The 17,179-nt window shown below is 44.7% G+C and overlaps 1 protein-coding gene across 3 annotated transcripts; it reads left to right on the forward strand.

Moving 5' to 3' along the window:
• The first annotated feature begins 121 nt into the window (after positions 1 to 121).
• Positions 122 to 15,898, forward strand: fam193a (family with sequence similarity 193 member A). 3 transcript variants are annotated; one of them, XM_079159274.1, is made up of 24 exons: positions 122 to 508; positions 1,606 to 1,674; positions 3,535 to 3,777; positions 6,156 to 6,331; positions 6,431 to 6,598; positions 7,234 to 7,480; positions 7,609 to 7,733; positions 7,943 to 8,090; positions 8,213 to 8,287; positions 8,380 to 8,454; positions 8,547 to 8,659; positions 9,551 to 9,793; positions 9,936 to 10,092; positions 10,266 to 10,412; positions 10,559 to 10,837; positions 11,178 to 11,400; positions 11,502 to 11,867; positions 12,097 to 12,379; positions 12,513 to 12,699; positions 12,875 to 13,117; positions 13,205 to 14,105; positions 14,454 to 14,535; positions 14,888 to 14,989; positions 15,508 to 15,898. In XM_079159274.1, the coding sequence occupies exons 1-23, from the start codon at positions 287 to 289 to the stop codon at positions 14,979 to 14,981; spliced, it is 4,866 nt and encodes a 1,621-aa protein (XP_079015400.1). In that variant the 5' UTR covers positions 122 to 286; the 3' UTR covers positions 14,982 to 14,989; positions 15,508 to 15,898. The 3 variants fall into 3 exon arrangements, with proteins under 3 accessions (XP_079015400.1, XP_079015399.1, XP_079015401.1); XM_079159273.1 differs by lacking the exon at positions 15,508 to 15,898 and having other exon boundaries at positions 14,888 to 15,502; XM_079159275.1 differs by lacking the exon at positions 15,508 to 15,898 and having other exon boundaries at positions 11,502 to 11,819; positions 14,888 to 15,502.
• The last annotated feature ends 1,281 nt before the right edge of the window (positions 15,899 to 17,179 follow it).

Raw genomic sequence — 17,179 nt, forward strand, 5'->3', positions numbered from 1 at the left:
ACAATGTGATAATACACAACAAACTCCATTTCCCAGAAGCCCCGGGTACGTGGAACGCACAGTTGCGTTGCAACGCAAACTGCCAAGTTGAGGCAGCACAGCTAGAGGCCATATTGGAATCTATGAAGTCGGGTTTTGCACTTTGATGGAACTGAGTGTCTAGTCGTTTTGGGGAGTCTCTAAATCGCTATCCCGGACTTATACCCGAGTGATCGCACCAGGCATTCCACTCGAGACCCTGCCAAGTGTGGACGGCACGTTGTCTCGCTTCTTTTGTGGAAAAAAAATGAGTCCAACCGATGCTAAACGAGGGGCTAAACGCAGGAAGAACAAGCGGGGCGGTGGCAGTAGTTGCAGTGCTGTCTGCAACACCAGCGGTGGCAAGGCCGGGGTTGCCTCGGCCCTTGGCTGTGCGGGAACAGTAACACCTGCCTCTGTCGTCAGTTTCTTAACAACTGGCAATACGGGCAACGGGAATATCGGGTCCATCACGGGCATAAACGGAGAGGTAAGAGTGTCACGCGTTGTAAACCGGTGGATGTCAAAAACGGGGTGACTAGCTAGCAGCGCTATCAACGACACACATCAGATTTTGGGCCCGACACTGATGCGAGGAGGGCAGCTAGCGTACTAACGTATGCGCAGCTGGACATTAACTGGCTTAATTACCGCTAATGCTGGTTGTTGTGCTTTGTGGTGTACAGTGCCAGCTAGCAAGTCGTCTAGCCGTGTAGTCAAACCGGCCTCGGTATATGGTATTACACTGTCGTAAACATTAGCGTTAGGCTACTTGTGTCGAACGCTGTGACTACCATCGTTAGCTCAAGTTAAGATATCACAGCTGAATCGACAACAACGTAAGTCGCCAAGAAGCGTTATTTATTAGCAAATGCAGTCCAGGTACGTTGGGTGGAGATTACGTGGGCTAAACGAAAGATTTAGGAGAACCATATGGTTCCACACAGTTTGACCATAAGGCTGCTTTTACGCAGATAAACACGAATGCTAGCTAATGCTAACAGTGAAGAGTACTAACAACTTCAGCCTCGTCGGGCCTCGACGTGTACGAGCTGACCTTCCACTTTTCTTGCTTTATAAAGAATTTAACCTGGTTATATTCACCAGATAACAAGCTAAACAGACTAACCGCCTGTAGGTATCTAAAGCAGCTTAGTTTTACGCCATTGGCACACAAGTAAGCACAAAAAGCCTTAAGTTACAGTGACACCATAAGATGTTAGCTAATTTCTTTGTAACTGACCGGTGTTTGAAAGTTAAACTTCAAGATGTAGATTCAAAAGTTCATTGGTTAGTTTTGGGGTCAATTAAGTCGATACGTTTTTACACAAATTGCCAAAAGAGCTAAGAAACCTTAAAGTAGATATTACTAGGTACAAGTGGGGCCTGAACATTGGCTATGGACACATTATGTTTATATTGTAGTCTGTGTCTTCCCTGAGCAGGCCTGACAGTGTCACTTAACACATTTTAGAAGATTGTAAACTGTAATCTAGACTTCACAACGTAATAATTACGGTGCACTAACTCTGATTAATCAAGTGTGTGTCACTTCTATGTAAACATTGAGTTGTTTGTATTCCTCAGGTAAGCAACAGTGTTACACCACAGTTTACGGAAGGACCAGTGAATGCTGACTTCTCCGGGGTCCTTCAGGTAAGTTCACATTAGGTGTTTCAGAAGTTTATCTGAAGCCACAGTTAGAGTTATCAAAAATGTACACCTTTATGCCAGAACTTTAGGCACACTAGAAGGGGAAGCACACTACAAGAGGGCTTAAATTGCTCTTTGTTTGTTTGCCTTTACACATAAAATTTTAAACGTTTAGTGTCTGAAGTGCTTGAAGAACTTTCACAAATATCAAGAATATTAAATTCTGATGGGGCCACCAAACAGTTGTGCGCTCTACCACAGCATGACATCAAGATGGTTCAACATCTGTATTTGCACTACACATCTGGAACGTGACTGGAACCGGTCTCGTCGTTTTCTGACAGCCCGCCCTAAGTGATCCATTACAGCAGTGATTTCAGGCTCTGCAGCACTTTTTTTGACAGCGGCGTTAGAAAGCTGCATATGCGTTATCAGCACTATGTTAGCATCTAGCCATATGAAAGGGGCGACTGTGGCTGAGTGGAGATCACGGCCGTCTTTCAATCAGAGGGTTGGTGGTTCAAACCCTGGCTCTGGCTCCGGCACCACTAGTTCAAGTCAATGTGTCCTTGAGCAAGACACTTAACCCCGAAAATTGCTCCCATAGCTGTGCCTACGGTATGATAGCATCTAAAATGTAAGTCGCTTTGGATAAAAAGCGTCCGTTAAGATCTTGGACAGTGAAATCAATATTCACAAACATAGATAACCAGCTAAACTGAATGTCACAGCATCGGGTGACGATGACATTAAATCCAAATGAGTGCTTTTTGAATGTATGCCTTACCCCATATATCCCGGTAAAATCTCTTGTCAAAAAGCCAAAATGTTCTTTCAAAACTAAACTAATCTCATTGACGGCTCAAATAAAAGTATTGACATGTGCGTTCAAATATGTTGTACTGCTTTTGTGCATCAATGTAGTGTGTAATCATTCGGGCTGTAACAATGTGTTTTGCGTGTATTAAGAACAAAATATTTTATTCAGCACATACAACGAATCCAATAATGCACCCTGCACGTGTACAAAATAGCTTTTGCTTTTATTTTTTTTATGTTGTGTTTTTGTTATCTTGTTAACACTGCTTATGTTATGCTGACAAGAAATTACTCTAGACATCTCAATTATAATACTTCATAAATTGAAAGTCAAAATGTGAGGAACATTGCTTTTTTGTTGTATTCAATTGTGACACAATTATACTGAGTTGAACCAGATTATTTTAGTTGTTACGCCCCGTCTGGCCTTTGCAGTTTACCAAAATATACAGTCAAGATAAGAAATCCCCAGAAAATACCACTGCTGGAGGAGTGAATGAAGCTGAGTAACCCACAGCTCCCACAGATTGAGAAACTCCTGGTACACCTATAAAATGTTGCTGAATTAGATGCAAAGCAACCTTTTGTTTTTTAAATCCCCAAAGGCATTTTGCTGTCTGACAAACTGCACCAATGTGGAGATCATTGAAACTCCTGACTGGTAATTATGTGTTTGTGCCACTCTGTGGTTCACTCACTGAGGAGGCTGCACATGAAGAAAAAGTTTCAGTGTTTTAATGGCGGTTTACACAGCTGGTGTACCCAGAATGCAATGCCATACAAAGGAGGAGAGTGTGACCTGCCTTGATATCAAGCACATATACTGCATTGCAGACTGGTTCATCCTGGAGACATTTATTTTCAATTTGCACACTTTTTCAAAGAAAAGCTTTAGTTTGACAGTCCATATTGATTTAAATGATTTCCATGTTTTTTGAAAATTCTATTATACTCAAATATTATAATTATTATTTATGTGAATGCTTATGTGGCTGGGTACCTTTTTTATGATTTATTCTTCCTCCTACTAAATACTCACCACAGACCCCGTTCACGTTCGGCTTGAACCAGCGGGCTCCCTACACGGCCGGCGATAGCTGCCTCTTATGCCGATGTGAGCGCAAAGACAGTTGCGTGCCTCCAGAGGCAGGGATCGCGGGCCAGAACGGTACGGCACAGCCCAACAAGACACCCAGCGCCCTCCAGCTGCCTCTGTGGGTGTGCTCCGACTGCAGGCGCACAGTGGAGAAGGAGGACCGACACACTGCTCTGGAGCAGTCTTTGGGGGTAAGACACCCGGGTAGAGAGAGAGTTTTGAAGGTGTTGGAAGTTCAAAGATGACGGGCAAAACGTTTGCGGGATGTAGTGAGGTAAAAACTGCGGGTCCTGTAGTTCTTTGGAGACTGTGGAATCATTCAAACGTCATCCGTCTCAGCAGTGATACATCTGCTGTTAACTCGCACAGCTGCAGCCAGTCGTTCAGGGGATGGTGCAGCTCTCGCGTTCACATCCGTTGCTTTGCCAGAAAAGCAGAGCAACCAGAAATAACAGCTGTTGCTGTTAAAAACAAATAACAAAGATGTTACAAACATACTCTCATTTCATATTTGGACTTTGCTCCACTTTGATCTACAGCTAGTTAATAGTAACTAGGCCATAAAATGCAAATTCTGTCAAGTTCTTAAAACAAAGGACAATACAGTGGATCAACAACAACTAATTCTTTTCAGTATGTGTAACCGTAACTCAACACTTTGCAGTTGAATTTGCTTTACACGTCAGAGCATGACTGTAATTACGCTCTTTGGCCTATGCTGTATGAACGATGTCTGAGACTAACGCCTCTTCATATACAGAGCTTCTTTATGTTAGCCAGCCTGGCTATGTGCTCAGCTTGTGTCTTTGTCAGGACAACACCAATATAGAAGTGGAAACATCTTGGGATTGAACATTGAATTGTTTTTACCTGTGTGCTTTGATTAAGTGCAAGTTATGAGCAGGTATTTGTTGTATAGACTCTATAAGCAGTAGTTTCATATTCCATTATTCATTTTTTTAGCAGAGCCAAAGGCTGATTGTTGTTTCTGTAGTGCTGTGTGTTCACTACATTTTGGTTGTGTGACCTGAGCCTCAAGTAAGCTCTTGTGTAGTCATCTCTGCCGACTACAATTATTGTATTCACACAGAGGTACATTCTGCATCATTCTGCTGCTTGCACATTGATGACACGTCTCTGAGTTCTGGGAAGTTCCTGAATCATTACTCAATCACATCCTTAGATTAGATAGATTAGGAAACAAAAGATGTGAAATTAAAAACGGCAAATAGGGAGTTTCATATTGTAGCAGAATTTCAAAAGTAACACAGCGTGTTAGGTGCACTTTACTAAATGACACATGGGCTCAAAGACACACACTGCCTTACTGACCTGTGATTGAAAGGTATACTAAGTTTACACTTGTACATATGCAAGTCAATTCTTAACTAACAATAACAATTCAAAGTTGTAGAACTCTAAACCGTATTGAGTACCTCGAGCGGTTGTAGCTGTTGCATTGTTGATCTGGTTCATATACTATACGATAAGGCTTTACGTTAAGGCTGGCAGGTATGTCAGAGCGGTGAGTTTCCTTGTTGTGGGTGTGCCTTGGCTGTCTGGCTTGGGTTTGGTTTCCTCATTAATGTATTGTTCCTCTGCATCCTCGCAGCAGTGGGGTTGATGCTGACTCTAAATATCATGGCGCTGTAGTAAACAGAGCCAAACCACTGGAAAGCTTTTACTGTGAAGCAGCGGCAGAAAGCTCAGAAATTCAACATTATAGCTCCAGCAGCTTTTCCATGATTAGACCAGCCCGGCTCTTATCGTAGTTACATAGATGTGTATCTTAATAAGGGATTCAAGTAAGAAACACTTACCCCATGACGGTCCTGTTGGGGCGCAACACTCTCTCCTTAGATTGGCCGATCCCAGCTACTGTTCCTGGACGTCTTCTGTTGTCGGCTCACAGAACATCTTTCTTCTTTGTAGCTGCCGTCGTGAACAAGGAGTAAAAATAATGCTGAGATATTCAATGTCCAGACCTCTGTGACGTTCCATCTTCATACAGATATTACTCCTAAATACATTATATTACACATTATGCTATGCTAACAGTTACTGTGTTAGTCATATGATTGTGTCGTCGCAGCACGTTTTGGACTTAAGACATCAAAACCTCCATTATCTTAAGCTGCTTATCATGTTCAGGGTCGCGATCCCCAGCTGATATTGGGCGAAGGTCGGTCACATTCACACCTCCGGGCAATTTAGAGTCATCGATTAATCTAAGCGGCATGTCTGTGGACTGGGGGAGGAAGCCAGAGAACCCGGAGAGAACCCAAGCTGTGACGTGGAGAACATGAGGCGAAAGTGCCAGCCCACTACACACCACTGTGCATCCCACTACACACCACTGTGCATCCCACTACACACCACTGTGCATCCCACTACACACCACTGTGCATCCCACTACACGCCACTGTGCAGCCCACATCAATCAACAGAAATAATTGTGACGTGACAAACAACGCAGCAAGTTTCTTTCAAACTTTGCTCACTTGTACCTCGAGGAAAGCATCAAAACTGTTCTGTATCTCAGTGTGCCGTTTGTGATATTTCCCCACAGAGCCAGGACTTCCTTTTGCACATGCCCGTGGGTAACGGAAACCTGGCCCAGGAGGCAGCCACGGGGGACCGACTGACCACTGCTGTGCCGACACTACCCATGCTCCCTGCCCCGGACCTCACCGCACCAATGCCCGCTGATACAGTGTGCAGCTGTGACGCCTGCAACGAGAGACGGTCGGTTCAGAGTGATTGCCATTCGAAAGGGAATTCAATTCTAATGCACTGTTAAATCTTTATTTAAAGTTCTTAATGAATTCATGTCCTGAATAACAGGGAGATCTCTGCTGAATCAGAGAGGGAGTCACAGCAGCTACAGAACCACTGGTCGGAGGTTCGCTACCTGGTGCGCTGCATCTACCGTCAGACAGGAACACCGTTAGCAGATGACCATGACCAGCCCCTAGAGAGAGACAAGGAGGGCATGAAGGAGCTTGTCGATAGGTAAAACGACTCTTTTAGGTGTTTGTCCACTAGGGGCCGCTATTGAACTGTGGATGCATGAAATAAGCCTTTTGTAAGAACAGTCAGGCCTGACAGCCTTTGAAAGGAATGATGTCAACAAGTTGAAACTACTTCCATCTCAACTGTATCGGTCAGATTAAAAGCCCCATAAAATCTCATCTTTATGTCCTTCATATGAAGTACTTTCTGTTGAAACGGGATCTTCGGCTGTGCCATGACTCACTGACATTTTAAACTGTAAACCACGGGGAGATTACGGATAGAACCAGTTTTATGTGGTCGTAGTTTTGAGAGTCTTAGAGTTTTCATTCACGCCAACCTGTCCAGTCTGAAGCTCACATAGCAAGACTTACCTCCTAAAGAAAGGTCTGGTTGCACACATTATCATTCTGGTATCGGGGGGAAAAGACAGTCGCTTAGTCATTTCTTAAAACTAACCACATCATCTTGGGTGGTGTTAAGCACAGGATGCAGCGAAGTTGGCACAGAATAGCGGGAGAGGAAGAGAATGCCCCGTGAAATTCTCAGCCAGTGTCGAGCTCACAACCACGGTCCACATTTGACGAGTCACACTAATCCAGTCTCATTTAATTGCTTTTATTTCTCCCCGGTAGACTCTGTGAGAAGGACCCGTACCAACTGTATCAACGGTTGGAGCAGCAGGCGCGTGAATACGTCTTGGAAATGAAGGTGCGGCTACTGAAGCACCTATCTACAGGACCCAAGGCTACAGGACCAGCGGGGACTGTGGCTGCAGCCTTGGGTCCTCCTCAGGCCTACCAGTTCATCTCCCTGCTGCTGGAGGAGTACAACGCCCTCTGTCAAGCTGCACGCACCATCAGCAGCTTCCTGCTCACCCTGGTCAGTTTGTCTTTTGTGTAGCCAGAGCTATACAGAGATAGTGTGGTAGCTGTCCTGCAGGTGGCATCAAAGGCAATTCATGGCCTTTTAGTCGCTGTCAATCATTCAAAATGTTTTTTTTTCCTCAGGAAAACGAGCACCTTCAGAAATTCCAGGTCACGTGGGAGCTGCACAACAAGCACCTTTTTGAGAATCTGGTGTTCTCTGAACCGATCTTGCACAGCAGTTTACCTGCACTGGTTGCACAGCTGAAGTAAGATATAGTTGTACTAGTGTAATGAAAGATATAGTTACTCATCCATCATTTTCACGTAATCTGCTATTCCTGACCCAAATTGGACCGACGTGCAACATTCAGTGTTTACTTTTCAAATGAACTGTTGACCTTTGCGATCACAAATTCTACACACGTCTCGTCCATTAAGTGTCTCTGTCTTATTCTGCCTCTTTTTTATTTTTTAGACATGGCACAGCTTCCCACGATTCATACAATGAAGATATGTACAGGACCTTGTTAGAAAGCTACCATCAGCTGCAGCAGGAGATGGCTTCGGTGGCTACTGAATGGCAGGAGTGTGAGAAGAGGATTGATGACTATGTAGATGAACAGGTATACACATCCTAGACAGAGCAGAAACACATTTAATACAGGAAATAACAGTACTTTTATGAAAAGGTGGTACTTTGTGAAGATGGTGTAATTAGCGTTCTAAGGATGTGACTCTTTTGCAGCTGCTTTTTAAGGTGGAGGGTCAGAGTCTCACCAACCAAAGAACAGAGCCACACAAGTCTTTGATAAGCAAAAACGTAAGAGACATGAGAATGACGTCTGAACACAGTCAAATTATAATTTCTTTCATTTATGGAAGTTCACGCTCTAATTATCTGCCCATTTCCAGACTTTGAAGACGAAGCAGCGAATGCTGAAGGAGGACTGGGAGTTCTTTAAGCAGAGAAGATTTATAGAAGAACAGGTACACAACAATATTACGGAGCCGTCTTGGCAGATTTAAAATGTGTAGTTCTGCACCTCAGAGCAGTTTCTAAAATTGTGTTCTCTTTATAGTTGCCTAACAGTAAGAAGCCCCCCACCGGAGAACACAACTTCACAGACACGATGAGAATGCTCTCATCTCGTCTGAGTATTCCAGACTGCCCGAACTGCAATTATCGAAGAAGGTGAGTTTCCACGACTCATTGGTTTGTCTGGACTGAGATCGCGTCACTTCCAACGGCCAGCGTTTCTCCACCATCGCGCCATTAAGAGCTAGGGCCGTCTTCCAGCCAGATGTTGTTGACGGCCGTGGGCCTTAAGGAGCTACAATCAAAAACCTTATACGCTCACACGATTTCCCTAAAACCCACCTAGAGTTCTGCTTTGTGAAATATGACACATTTATCATATGAACTGAGTGACTTGTAAAGTCTTTTTGATGAGTTAATTTACATTTTCAAAATTCAAGTTTCCTACTGTTGGAGGAAAACCCAACATTAACGTATTTGACAGCAGACATTTCTACTTAAAGGTGCGATCTAACACCGGAAGTAACTATTGACGAGAAAAACTGTCCTTGGCATGCACAGGCCTGCTGGAAAAGCGGCTATAATATAGCAAATTTAAAATGTACTTGAAACTGCCTCTATTGACAAATGAAAGAAAATGTATTGTTATTTACCCCAACTTTGAGTTGACAAGGAATTAAACCCATATTCTGTCCCTCTCACATAATCATTGAGCTGAAGCGTGAGAACAGTTTGCGTTTGGTGGTTGTGTTCGATGTTGATGGATGCGTCTATAACTGTTATTAAAACGATTATCCAAAGTAAGGCCACCGTGAGCTCGACTTTTAGTTCTGCCCCCTTTATCCCCAATATGTGAGGTTCGGCAATCATTTGTTCATATTATCTTTTCTTGATATTGTATCATGTCAACAATCTAATTTTGAGATGTTGTAAAAAAACATTAAAAGACATGAGTTTAACTCCTTATGTCAACGTGAATACTTAATAACAAATATTAAGAAAATACTGTCATAAGTATTAAGATAGTGTTCTACTGACTCCCAACAGGTGCACGTGTGATGACTGTAGTCTCTCCCACATCCTGACCTGTGGCATCATGGACTCTCCCATCGCCGAGGACCTCCACATCAAGCTGCCCCTGCCGGGGGAACCTCCCCGCGACTACCTGGCAGAGGTGCACCCTCCCAGCCTCTCCTCCGGCAGCTCAGCTTCTGGCTCCAACTCCAGCTCTCCCATCACCGTTCAGCAGCATCCAAGGCTCATTCTGCCCGAAGGAGATCCCAACACTTTGTAAGTTAGCCGGTCGCTGGTTGTAACGACTCATCTAAGCACAGTTCATACAGATCATAACTGCACACCGCTTCCTAAAAACAATAATTCCCCCCTCTGTCACTTTCCGCTAACACCACTACTCATTTCCCTCTTCTTTTAGTATTAGTGATGATGACGAAGTGCCTCCGTTGTCCAGTAAGTTCGGGGACATCTACCCTATGACTGGTTATGAGGAGAACAGTGTTGTGACTGCTGCTGTGAACGGCCTCCATAATGACATCAATGGGGAATGTGAAAACGTGGAACTAAAGGCAGGGGTGAGTTCTGTGCTCGCTGTTTTATATTACTTAAAAAAATGCCCAAGATTAGTTGTGAATTTCCCTCCTGAGTTTCTGAATGATGAAACTGACGTTCATTATGAGTGGGCTACCGGCTTTTGTGTGCTGTTCCTCACCTGTTTCCTAATTGGGTCTTCTCATTTCTGTCTCAGTCACCTCACAGGACCAGCAGCAGCAGCTCATCAGAGGGTGACGAGGAGGAAGTTGATGGTGAGGTCGGTGGGGAGCCCAGAGGCCAGCGGGAGGAGCTTTCCTCAGGAAAGACCATCAGCCCTCCACCTTCTTACAACCACCAACAGGTGTGGTAACACCTTTTTACTAAGCTTTCTTTGTTACCGTGACTGAACCTGTTACACAGTTATGCCTTTTAAATGATTTCATAATGAAATGAGCACTGAAAGCTTGAAATAAATGATTCATGGATTGACGAAATTCCCACTCTCAGGTAGAACAGGTCCAGCATGCCTGCGAATGCCACGTGTGCAACCAAGACCCCAGCTCCTCCACCCTGGGCCCTGCCACATGCCTGCCCCCGAGTCGCCTCCACGCTGCACCTCCTCCCGCTGTTGGACACCAGTTCTTCACAGACAGCAAGACACCCCCTACCCACCCTGCCCTCCACCTCTACCCCCACATCCACGGCCACCTGCCCCTACACAACTTCTCCCGGCCCCTGCTGCACCCCACGCTCTACCCTCCCAGTCCTCCTCTCACACACAACAAGGTGAGGACAAGTCTTGAGCCCATACAGCACTAAGGCTACATATCAATTATCCTGATTACTTTCTTTATGTGTCTAATTATAGCTGTGAGAGTCCCTTTAAGGGAAATGTATTAATTTCCTTATCACTGGGGATTTTTTACAGGAACAATACTGAGCTTAGTTGTATTCTAGTTTCACTTGGTTTCCCTGTCATTTTATTCTCCACCACAAGGGGTCAGGCTGAACCCAGTCCGAGTTGAAAGCAAACCAGAACAGTATTCTACACCAGCTGAAATCAGTTTCACGTAATCCCAACCTTGTGACATGATTTGTTTTGTAACTTATTTCTTCTTTCCTTAAGCCTTTGCCCCCAAACCCCACATCGAACCACTCAGCGGCCAAGCAGCCAGCCTTCAGCCCGTCGTTACCGGAGCACGTTTACCAGAACTGCTTTGGCGGTGCATGTGGAGCGGGCGACTGGAACAGCTCACTGCAGTGCCTCTCGCTCAAGTTTGAGAACCTTTGGGATGCTGCTGTGATGAAGAGCTGGAATCCATCTGTCCTGTTGCCCGAGTCCCTTCCAGGTGAGCCCCTCTGGCACTGCAGAAATAATCCATACAAAAGAAATGCAGCAAGTCAAACACTGTTAAAATCACGAGTTGTCTGATTTATTATTTATCAACAGGTGACATGCTCGGCCCGCCCCTCGCTGACATGCCCCTCCCCCCAACGTCATCGATCGGCCCCCAAGGGGAACACCCCTCGCTGCCCACCCCTCTGCCCCCTTCCTGCTCCGCTTCCTCGTCATTGTCATCGTCTTCATCATCGTCTTCGTCGTCGTCATCATGCTCCTCTTCCGAAGCCAAACAGCAGAAGAAGAGTGGCGCCAAGAAGAAGTGTCTCTACAATTTCCAGGATGCCTTCATGGAGACCAACCGAGTAGTGATGGCCACCTCCGCCTCCACGTCCTCTGTGTCTTGCACTGCCACCACTGTCCAGTCAAGTAATAACCCACCCATCCACCTAGCATCTAAAAGACCCAACTCTTTAGGTAAAATAGGCTGTAGGAGCAACTGTTTGGGAATTACAGTTTTGACCACAAAATAAAGTTCAAGGATATATTCAGATCTTAAACAAACTTGTTTCTTATAAATATGAGTGCTAGTTAATTTCTTGCTAACTTTTCCTTTTGTGTGATAACTTTGTGATTAACTGCATGTTTTTAAGAACAAAGAAGAACTAGACAATGCTCTCATCCAATATATCTTTGTCTCCTCTAGACGATGTATTTCACAATCTAGGTAAAGAGGACCATAGGCAACCCGCTCCCGCCCCCCCTAGAAACTGTCCCACAGGACTCACCTCCCTCCCTCCACTCTCCGCCCCCACCTTGCCCCCAGCACCCACCACGCACCTTCCCACAATGGGATCCCAGCCGTTTCCAAAGATGGCTGCCCCAGCCCCGGACTTCATGGAGACCCACCAGGGTTTGTGCCTCCCGCCCGCCGAGCCGCCGGCCTCCTCAGCTGATGGTCCCGTCAGTGCCCCACCCAGTGTCTGCAGGTAAGACCACCACCGTCTCCTACAGGCTCATAAAGGACATTAATCAAACATAATTGATTAGAAATATGATTTTGTCGTTTGTGATGAAAAGAAGTATCTTTAGGGACCCGTTTTTAAGTACGATTCTTTTCAGTGATCCTGACTGCGAAGGCCATCGCTGTGAGGGGAATGGGGCGTACGAGCACCAGCCGTACGATGGGGAGGAGAGTCAGGACGAGGACAGCTGCTCCGAGCACAGCTCTTCCACCTCCACCTCCACAAACCAGAAAGAAGGAAAGTACTGTGACTGCTGCTACTGCGAGTTCTTCGGGCATGGCGGGGTAAGAGGCACACATTTATTACTCACTGAATTTAGCATGTTCACCTCAAATTTACATGTTTTTTGGGGCGGATGCTGATTCGGGTACTTTTTGAATTTCAAATCTGCATTCAGTTTGTTTCAAGCTAAGAATTAATAGATTTTAAATGGGCATTGTTTCTTTGTTTCGTTCCCAGCCCCCAGCTGCTCCTACCAGTCGAAACTATGCAGAGATGCGAGAGAAGCTGCGCTTGCGTCTGACCAAACGTAAGGAGGAGCAGCCTAAACGGGAGGAGCAGCAGCAACCAGTGATGGAGCGAGATGGAGGAGTGGAGGACCACAGGCGGGTGGAGGACTTATTGCAGTTCATCAATAGTGCCGACAATAAACCTGCCTCCAGTTCTAAAGCAGCCAAACGGGCCAGGCATAAACAGAAGAAGGTAAATGTCCCTCCCAATTACCTAAACAGTAGCAATGACCTCCAGTGTGTGTGTGTGATGCTGAAAGTGTACGTTTGTGTGCTTCAGATGGAGGAGAAGGCCCGTCTGGAGGCAGAAACCCGTGAGAGAGAGGAGCAGCAGATGTTGGAGGAGCAGCAACGACGACAGCGGCAGGAAGAGGAAGAGGCGGCGCTTCAAAAGGAACTGCTCCGGCTGCAAGAGCTGCAGCAACATCGCGCTGCCAAGAAGAAAAAGAAAGAGAAAGCAAAGGAAAACACCGCTCCCCCACAAAACAACCCACAGCCCCTCAAACAGACAGCTCAGAACGTCTTAGATAACCTACAGAACGGAAAGTCACACTCACTGCTTCAAACCCTCATCAGGCTCCCTGAAAAGAAGGAACCCAGATTAGACCCCCTACCCCGCCCCAACACACAGCACAGCCCGAAACACACGAGTGAGAGGGGTTTTTCTACTGAGACCAACATCCCCAACTGTCATGCCATCCTCCACAATGGCACTCCTACATCCCAGCTGGAGGTCAACAGTAAAGTTAGGGCCAAGCACTCTGCTAAAGTGGCCACTTGTGTGGCTGCTGTAAAGAAAGCCCCAGATCTGCCCAGGAGCTCAGATGTGGCAGCAAAGCTAGCTAATGGCACCGCCCCCACCACTACACCAGACATCAAAGCAACGCGAATCAGGCCTGCCGAGGCCCTGGCTCCTCTCCCAACCACTACACCAAGGAGGGAGGACAGGTGTAACACTGGAAGCGCCGGTGGGAAAAGGCAGCATCAGCAGCTACAACAACCGTTGACCCTAATAAAGGAAGACAGGCAAAGTCCACCTGTGTCAAACCCTTCCCCGTCACCCCCTCCAGCCTCCCACACTGAGCAGAATGGCAAACCTCCCAGTGCAGAATCCCCACAGCCCAAAGGCAAGACCAAGAAGAGCAAGAAGAAGAAGGGGGACAAGATGAACACCTCAATAGGTTGGTTTTATGAATCACAATTCAGTTTTGAATTAGATAATATGTTTGACAATCTGGTGTAGAATCTGCTAAATGTAGAAGGTTTTGTTGGAGGAATAAAAGAGGAAAAAGATTCCGGTTTGTCTCACTTGTGGCAGGTACAGTTATTCGTCTGACAAACCCGTCTACATTCAGATGTGCAGCGATACTTTTTCCCCTTTTTATTCAAAGCTACTATGTGTAGAATTTCCAACTCAAAGATGCATATCTAAGTTCTCCTCTGAGACTTATTTCATAATCCACTTCCAAAAGTAATTCATATATTCAATATCGCAGCAATTAACATGCATTTATGCTATTTTGTTTTAGATGACGTATTCTTGCCCAAAGACATCGACCTGGATACCACTGAAATGGATGAAACAGAGAGGGAGGTGGAATATTTCAAAAGGTATGTGTATTGCAACATAAGTGGATAAATACACAAGCACAGTTTCCACAGTTACACGCTGTTCTGTTGATTGGCAGTTGAATAGCAATGAGGTCGACGCACATTGATTGGCCAGCAAAGACGAGGAAGAAGACAACCGCTAGCAAGCAAACAATGATACAAACAGAGGGTTTTAAAACCATTCAAATTGTCTTCTTGCCTTCCCTGATACAAGAAAAATCTTTGTTATTCCTCAGAGCTACACAAAATGTGTTCTGGCAAGAAATCTTACACAAAAACTTCACAGAGTACCTTTAAACATGTTGTGGTGTGCCTCTTCAGAAGGTTCATGTGTTGTTGTTTTTTCCTGCAGGTTTTGCTTGGATTCTGCCCGGCAGACCCGCCAACGGCTTTCCATCAACTGGTCAAACTTTAGTTTGAAGAAAGCTACGTTCGCTGCACATTGAGGCTGTTGGTCAGTGACTGTCGGGACACAATCAGTACCTTAACAGCTGTACCAACCCCCACTCCCCCCTCCCCCCCCTTTACCTCCACCCAGCTGTTGTCCTCCCAGAACTTCTCTCCTGCTGTGCCCAAATCACACCCACGCTGCCTTGCTTTGTTCCTGTCGCTGTGTGGTCCCAACACGGACCCATCTGGATCGATCCACCTGCAGAACTAAAAACAAAAATTAAATTAAATGACACAAAGAATCACAAAATGCTACTTTACATCTGATTAATTTTCCTTGCGTGCTTGTGTGCTTTTAGTCTGAGTTGGGCATTTCTTTTGACTTACAAAGCCATGGTCTGAAATGTTTTTTCTTTTAATGGCTTACCTATAGTCAAAAGATGCTTACTATGTCTGGATGGTTTCCTTCCAAAAAAAAGAGACAATGGAAACTGCAAAAAAAAAAAAAGAAGAGAAATGTAATGAATTAAAAGCTGTATTTGAGATATTGTGGCTTAATATCCCATCGTTTCCCGTTCCTAGCACGGCATCTCATCCACATGATTGACAAGGGAATGGGCTTGGTCAGCTGGTCCCCCCCCCCCCCCCCCCACCACCACACCAACTACCCTGTTTCACAGAAAGGAGGAAAGCGTAATACTTGACAATGTTCTTTTTTGGTTTTTAAGTTCTGTTTAACAAACTGTTGAGTAAAAGTGTACCAGTTACAGTTTTTGTTTTCTTTATTTTTGACCTGTAGCCAGCTTGTATCAGAATACTTTCAGAATGAAATCGAAAAAGAACAATACTCACACTATCAATCTGTTATAGAGTGTATATTGTATTAACACTGAAGCCAAACTGGCTACTTTTAACATATTGTTAAGTAATATTAAATCTTGTCTTTCTTTTTTGAAAGATGGAATACAGTAGAATGGCAGGATTATGCGTCTTGTGTCGAATCTTATTTCCTACATGGACACTTAAAAACTACACATACATGTAAAGAAATAGTTTTGGGACAGAAGCGCATCCTCAAAGCTCACTAATTTGCGTGTTACAGTGTATTTGTTTAATCTGTTAAAAAGAATGGCACGTAAAAAGCTATTTTACGGACAATTTCTTGGTTGGGATCAGTAGCTTCTTGCCGTCTGCGCTACTTTACCCGGCAAACGTTTAGAGCCAGGAAACGGTTGGGCATGTTTCCTCCTGTAGTTTTTACACTTCCTTCTTTTTGTACTGATTAAACAAACGAGATGTAACGTGTTGATACGTGAGTTTTAGAGGTGACGGTTGGCAGATGTTACCGTTGGACAGAGCCAGGCTTATAATTTCTCTTTGTGCTAAGCTAAGCTAATTTGCTGCAACTTAATATTCAACAGAAAAAGAAAATTGTATCGAAGTTACTCGCGGCGAGAAATCTTAAGCTTATTTTCCAAAAAGACAAATTCATGCTGGATTGAAATTGATGTTTTCTTTTTTTTTGTGTGAGAAAATCCCTTTCAAGTTCACTTCCATGTGTTGACGCCCATGTGGGCCCGGTGAATATAGCATGGACTGCTTGTGACAGCGCAGGAATTTCACCCATTGTTGCTGCTCTGCATGTCTGCAGCTCCACAAGGTTGCAGGGTGAGTCACACCCTCCAATAAATACGTGTTCCTTTTGGGAAGTCCACTAATTGACAGTCATAATCGATCTAGAAGGCCACTGTGACTGTGAGTCATGTAGATCCCGAGCTTCAGTTTCAATTCCAAAGTATGTTAAACAAAAAACAAAAAAAAAGGTAGCCGCCATTGGGCTGCTTCAGGCATTTACATAAGCAGCCCCGATGTATGCACATGAAGCTCTTGGGAAAATTGATTTGAGGCAGTTTTGAAATCAAGTACATTCCCTCAGAGCAAAAGTGAGCGTGAAATGAGGTCATGCTTTGGCTTATCTAGATGAGCTAATACATGCGTTTTACAACAGCACTGAAGCACTGACATCAACAGCAGTAAAAAGCTTTGTGTTTTTCCACAACCTTGAGCTTCAATTTACATTTCATTTTTGTTGCTAAAATCTAATTTTAAAATCTATTTCCACAAATGCACAAAGCTAGAGTCGGCCTAAAAGTAAATCTAGAATAAGTAGCTTTTGATTAAAAATAAAAAGTTGAAATATGCTGTGAAAGTACAGTATGTTCGTGTTCAAAGCCAAATGGATGTGTAGAGGAAG

The sequence above is a fragment of the Pholis gunnellus genome (assembly GCF_910591455.1).
Source record: "Pholis gunnellus genome assembly, chromosome: 5".
NCBI classification, from domain to species: domain Eukaryota; kingdom Metazoa; phylum Chordata; class Actinopteri; order Perciformes; family Pholidae; genus Pholis; species Pholis gunnellus.

Excerpts from the sequence above, each read along its gene's own strand:
- fam193a (XM_079159274.1), top strand. The coding sequence starts at position 287 with ATGAGTCCAACCGATGCTAAACGAGGGGCTAAACGCAGGAAGAACAAG. Across the intron at positions 3,778-6,155 it reads CTCTGGAGCAGTCTTTGGGG|AGCCAGGACTTCCTTTTGCA; the intron begins GTAAGACACCCG and ends ATTTCCCCACAG. Across the intron at positions 14,106-14,453 it reads CAAGATGAACACCTCAATAG|ATGACGTATTCTTGCCCAAA; the intron begins GTTGGTTTTATG and ends ATTTTGTTTTAG.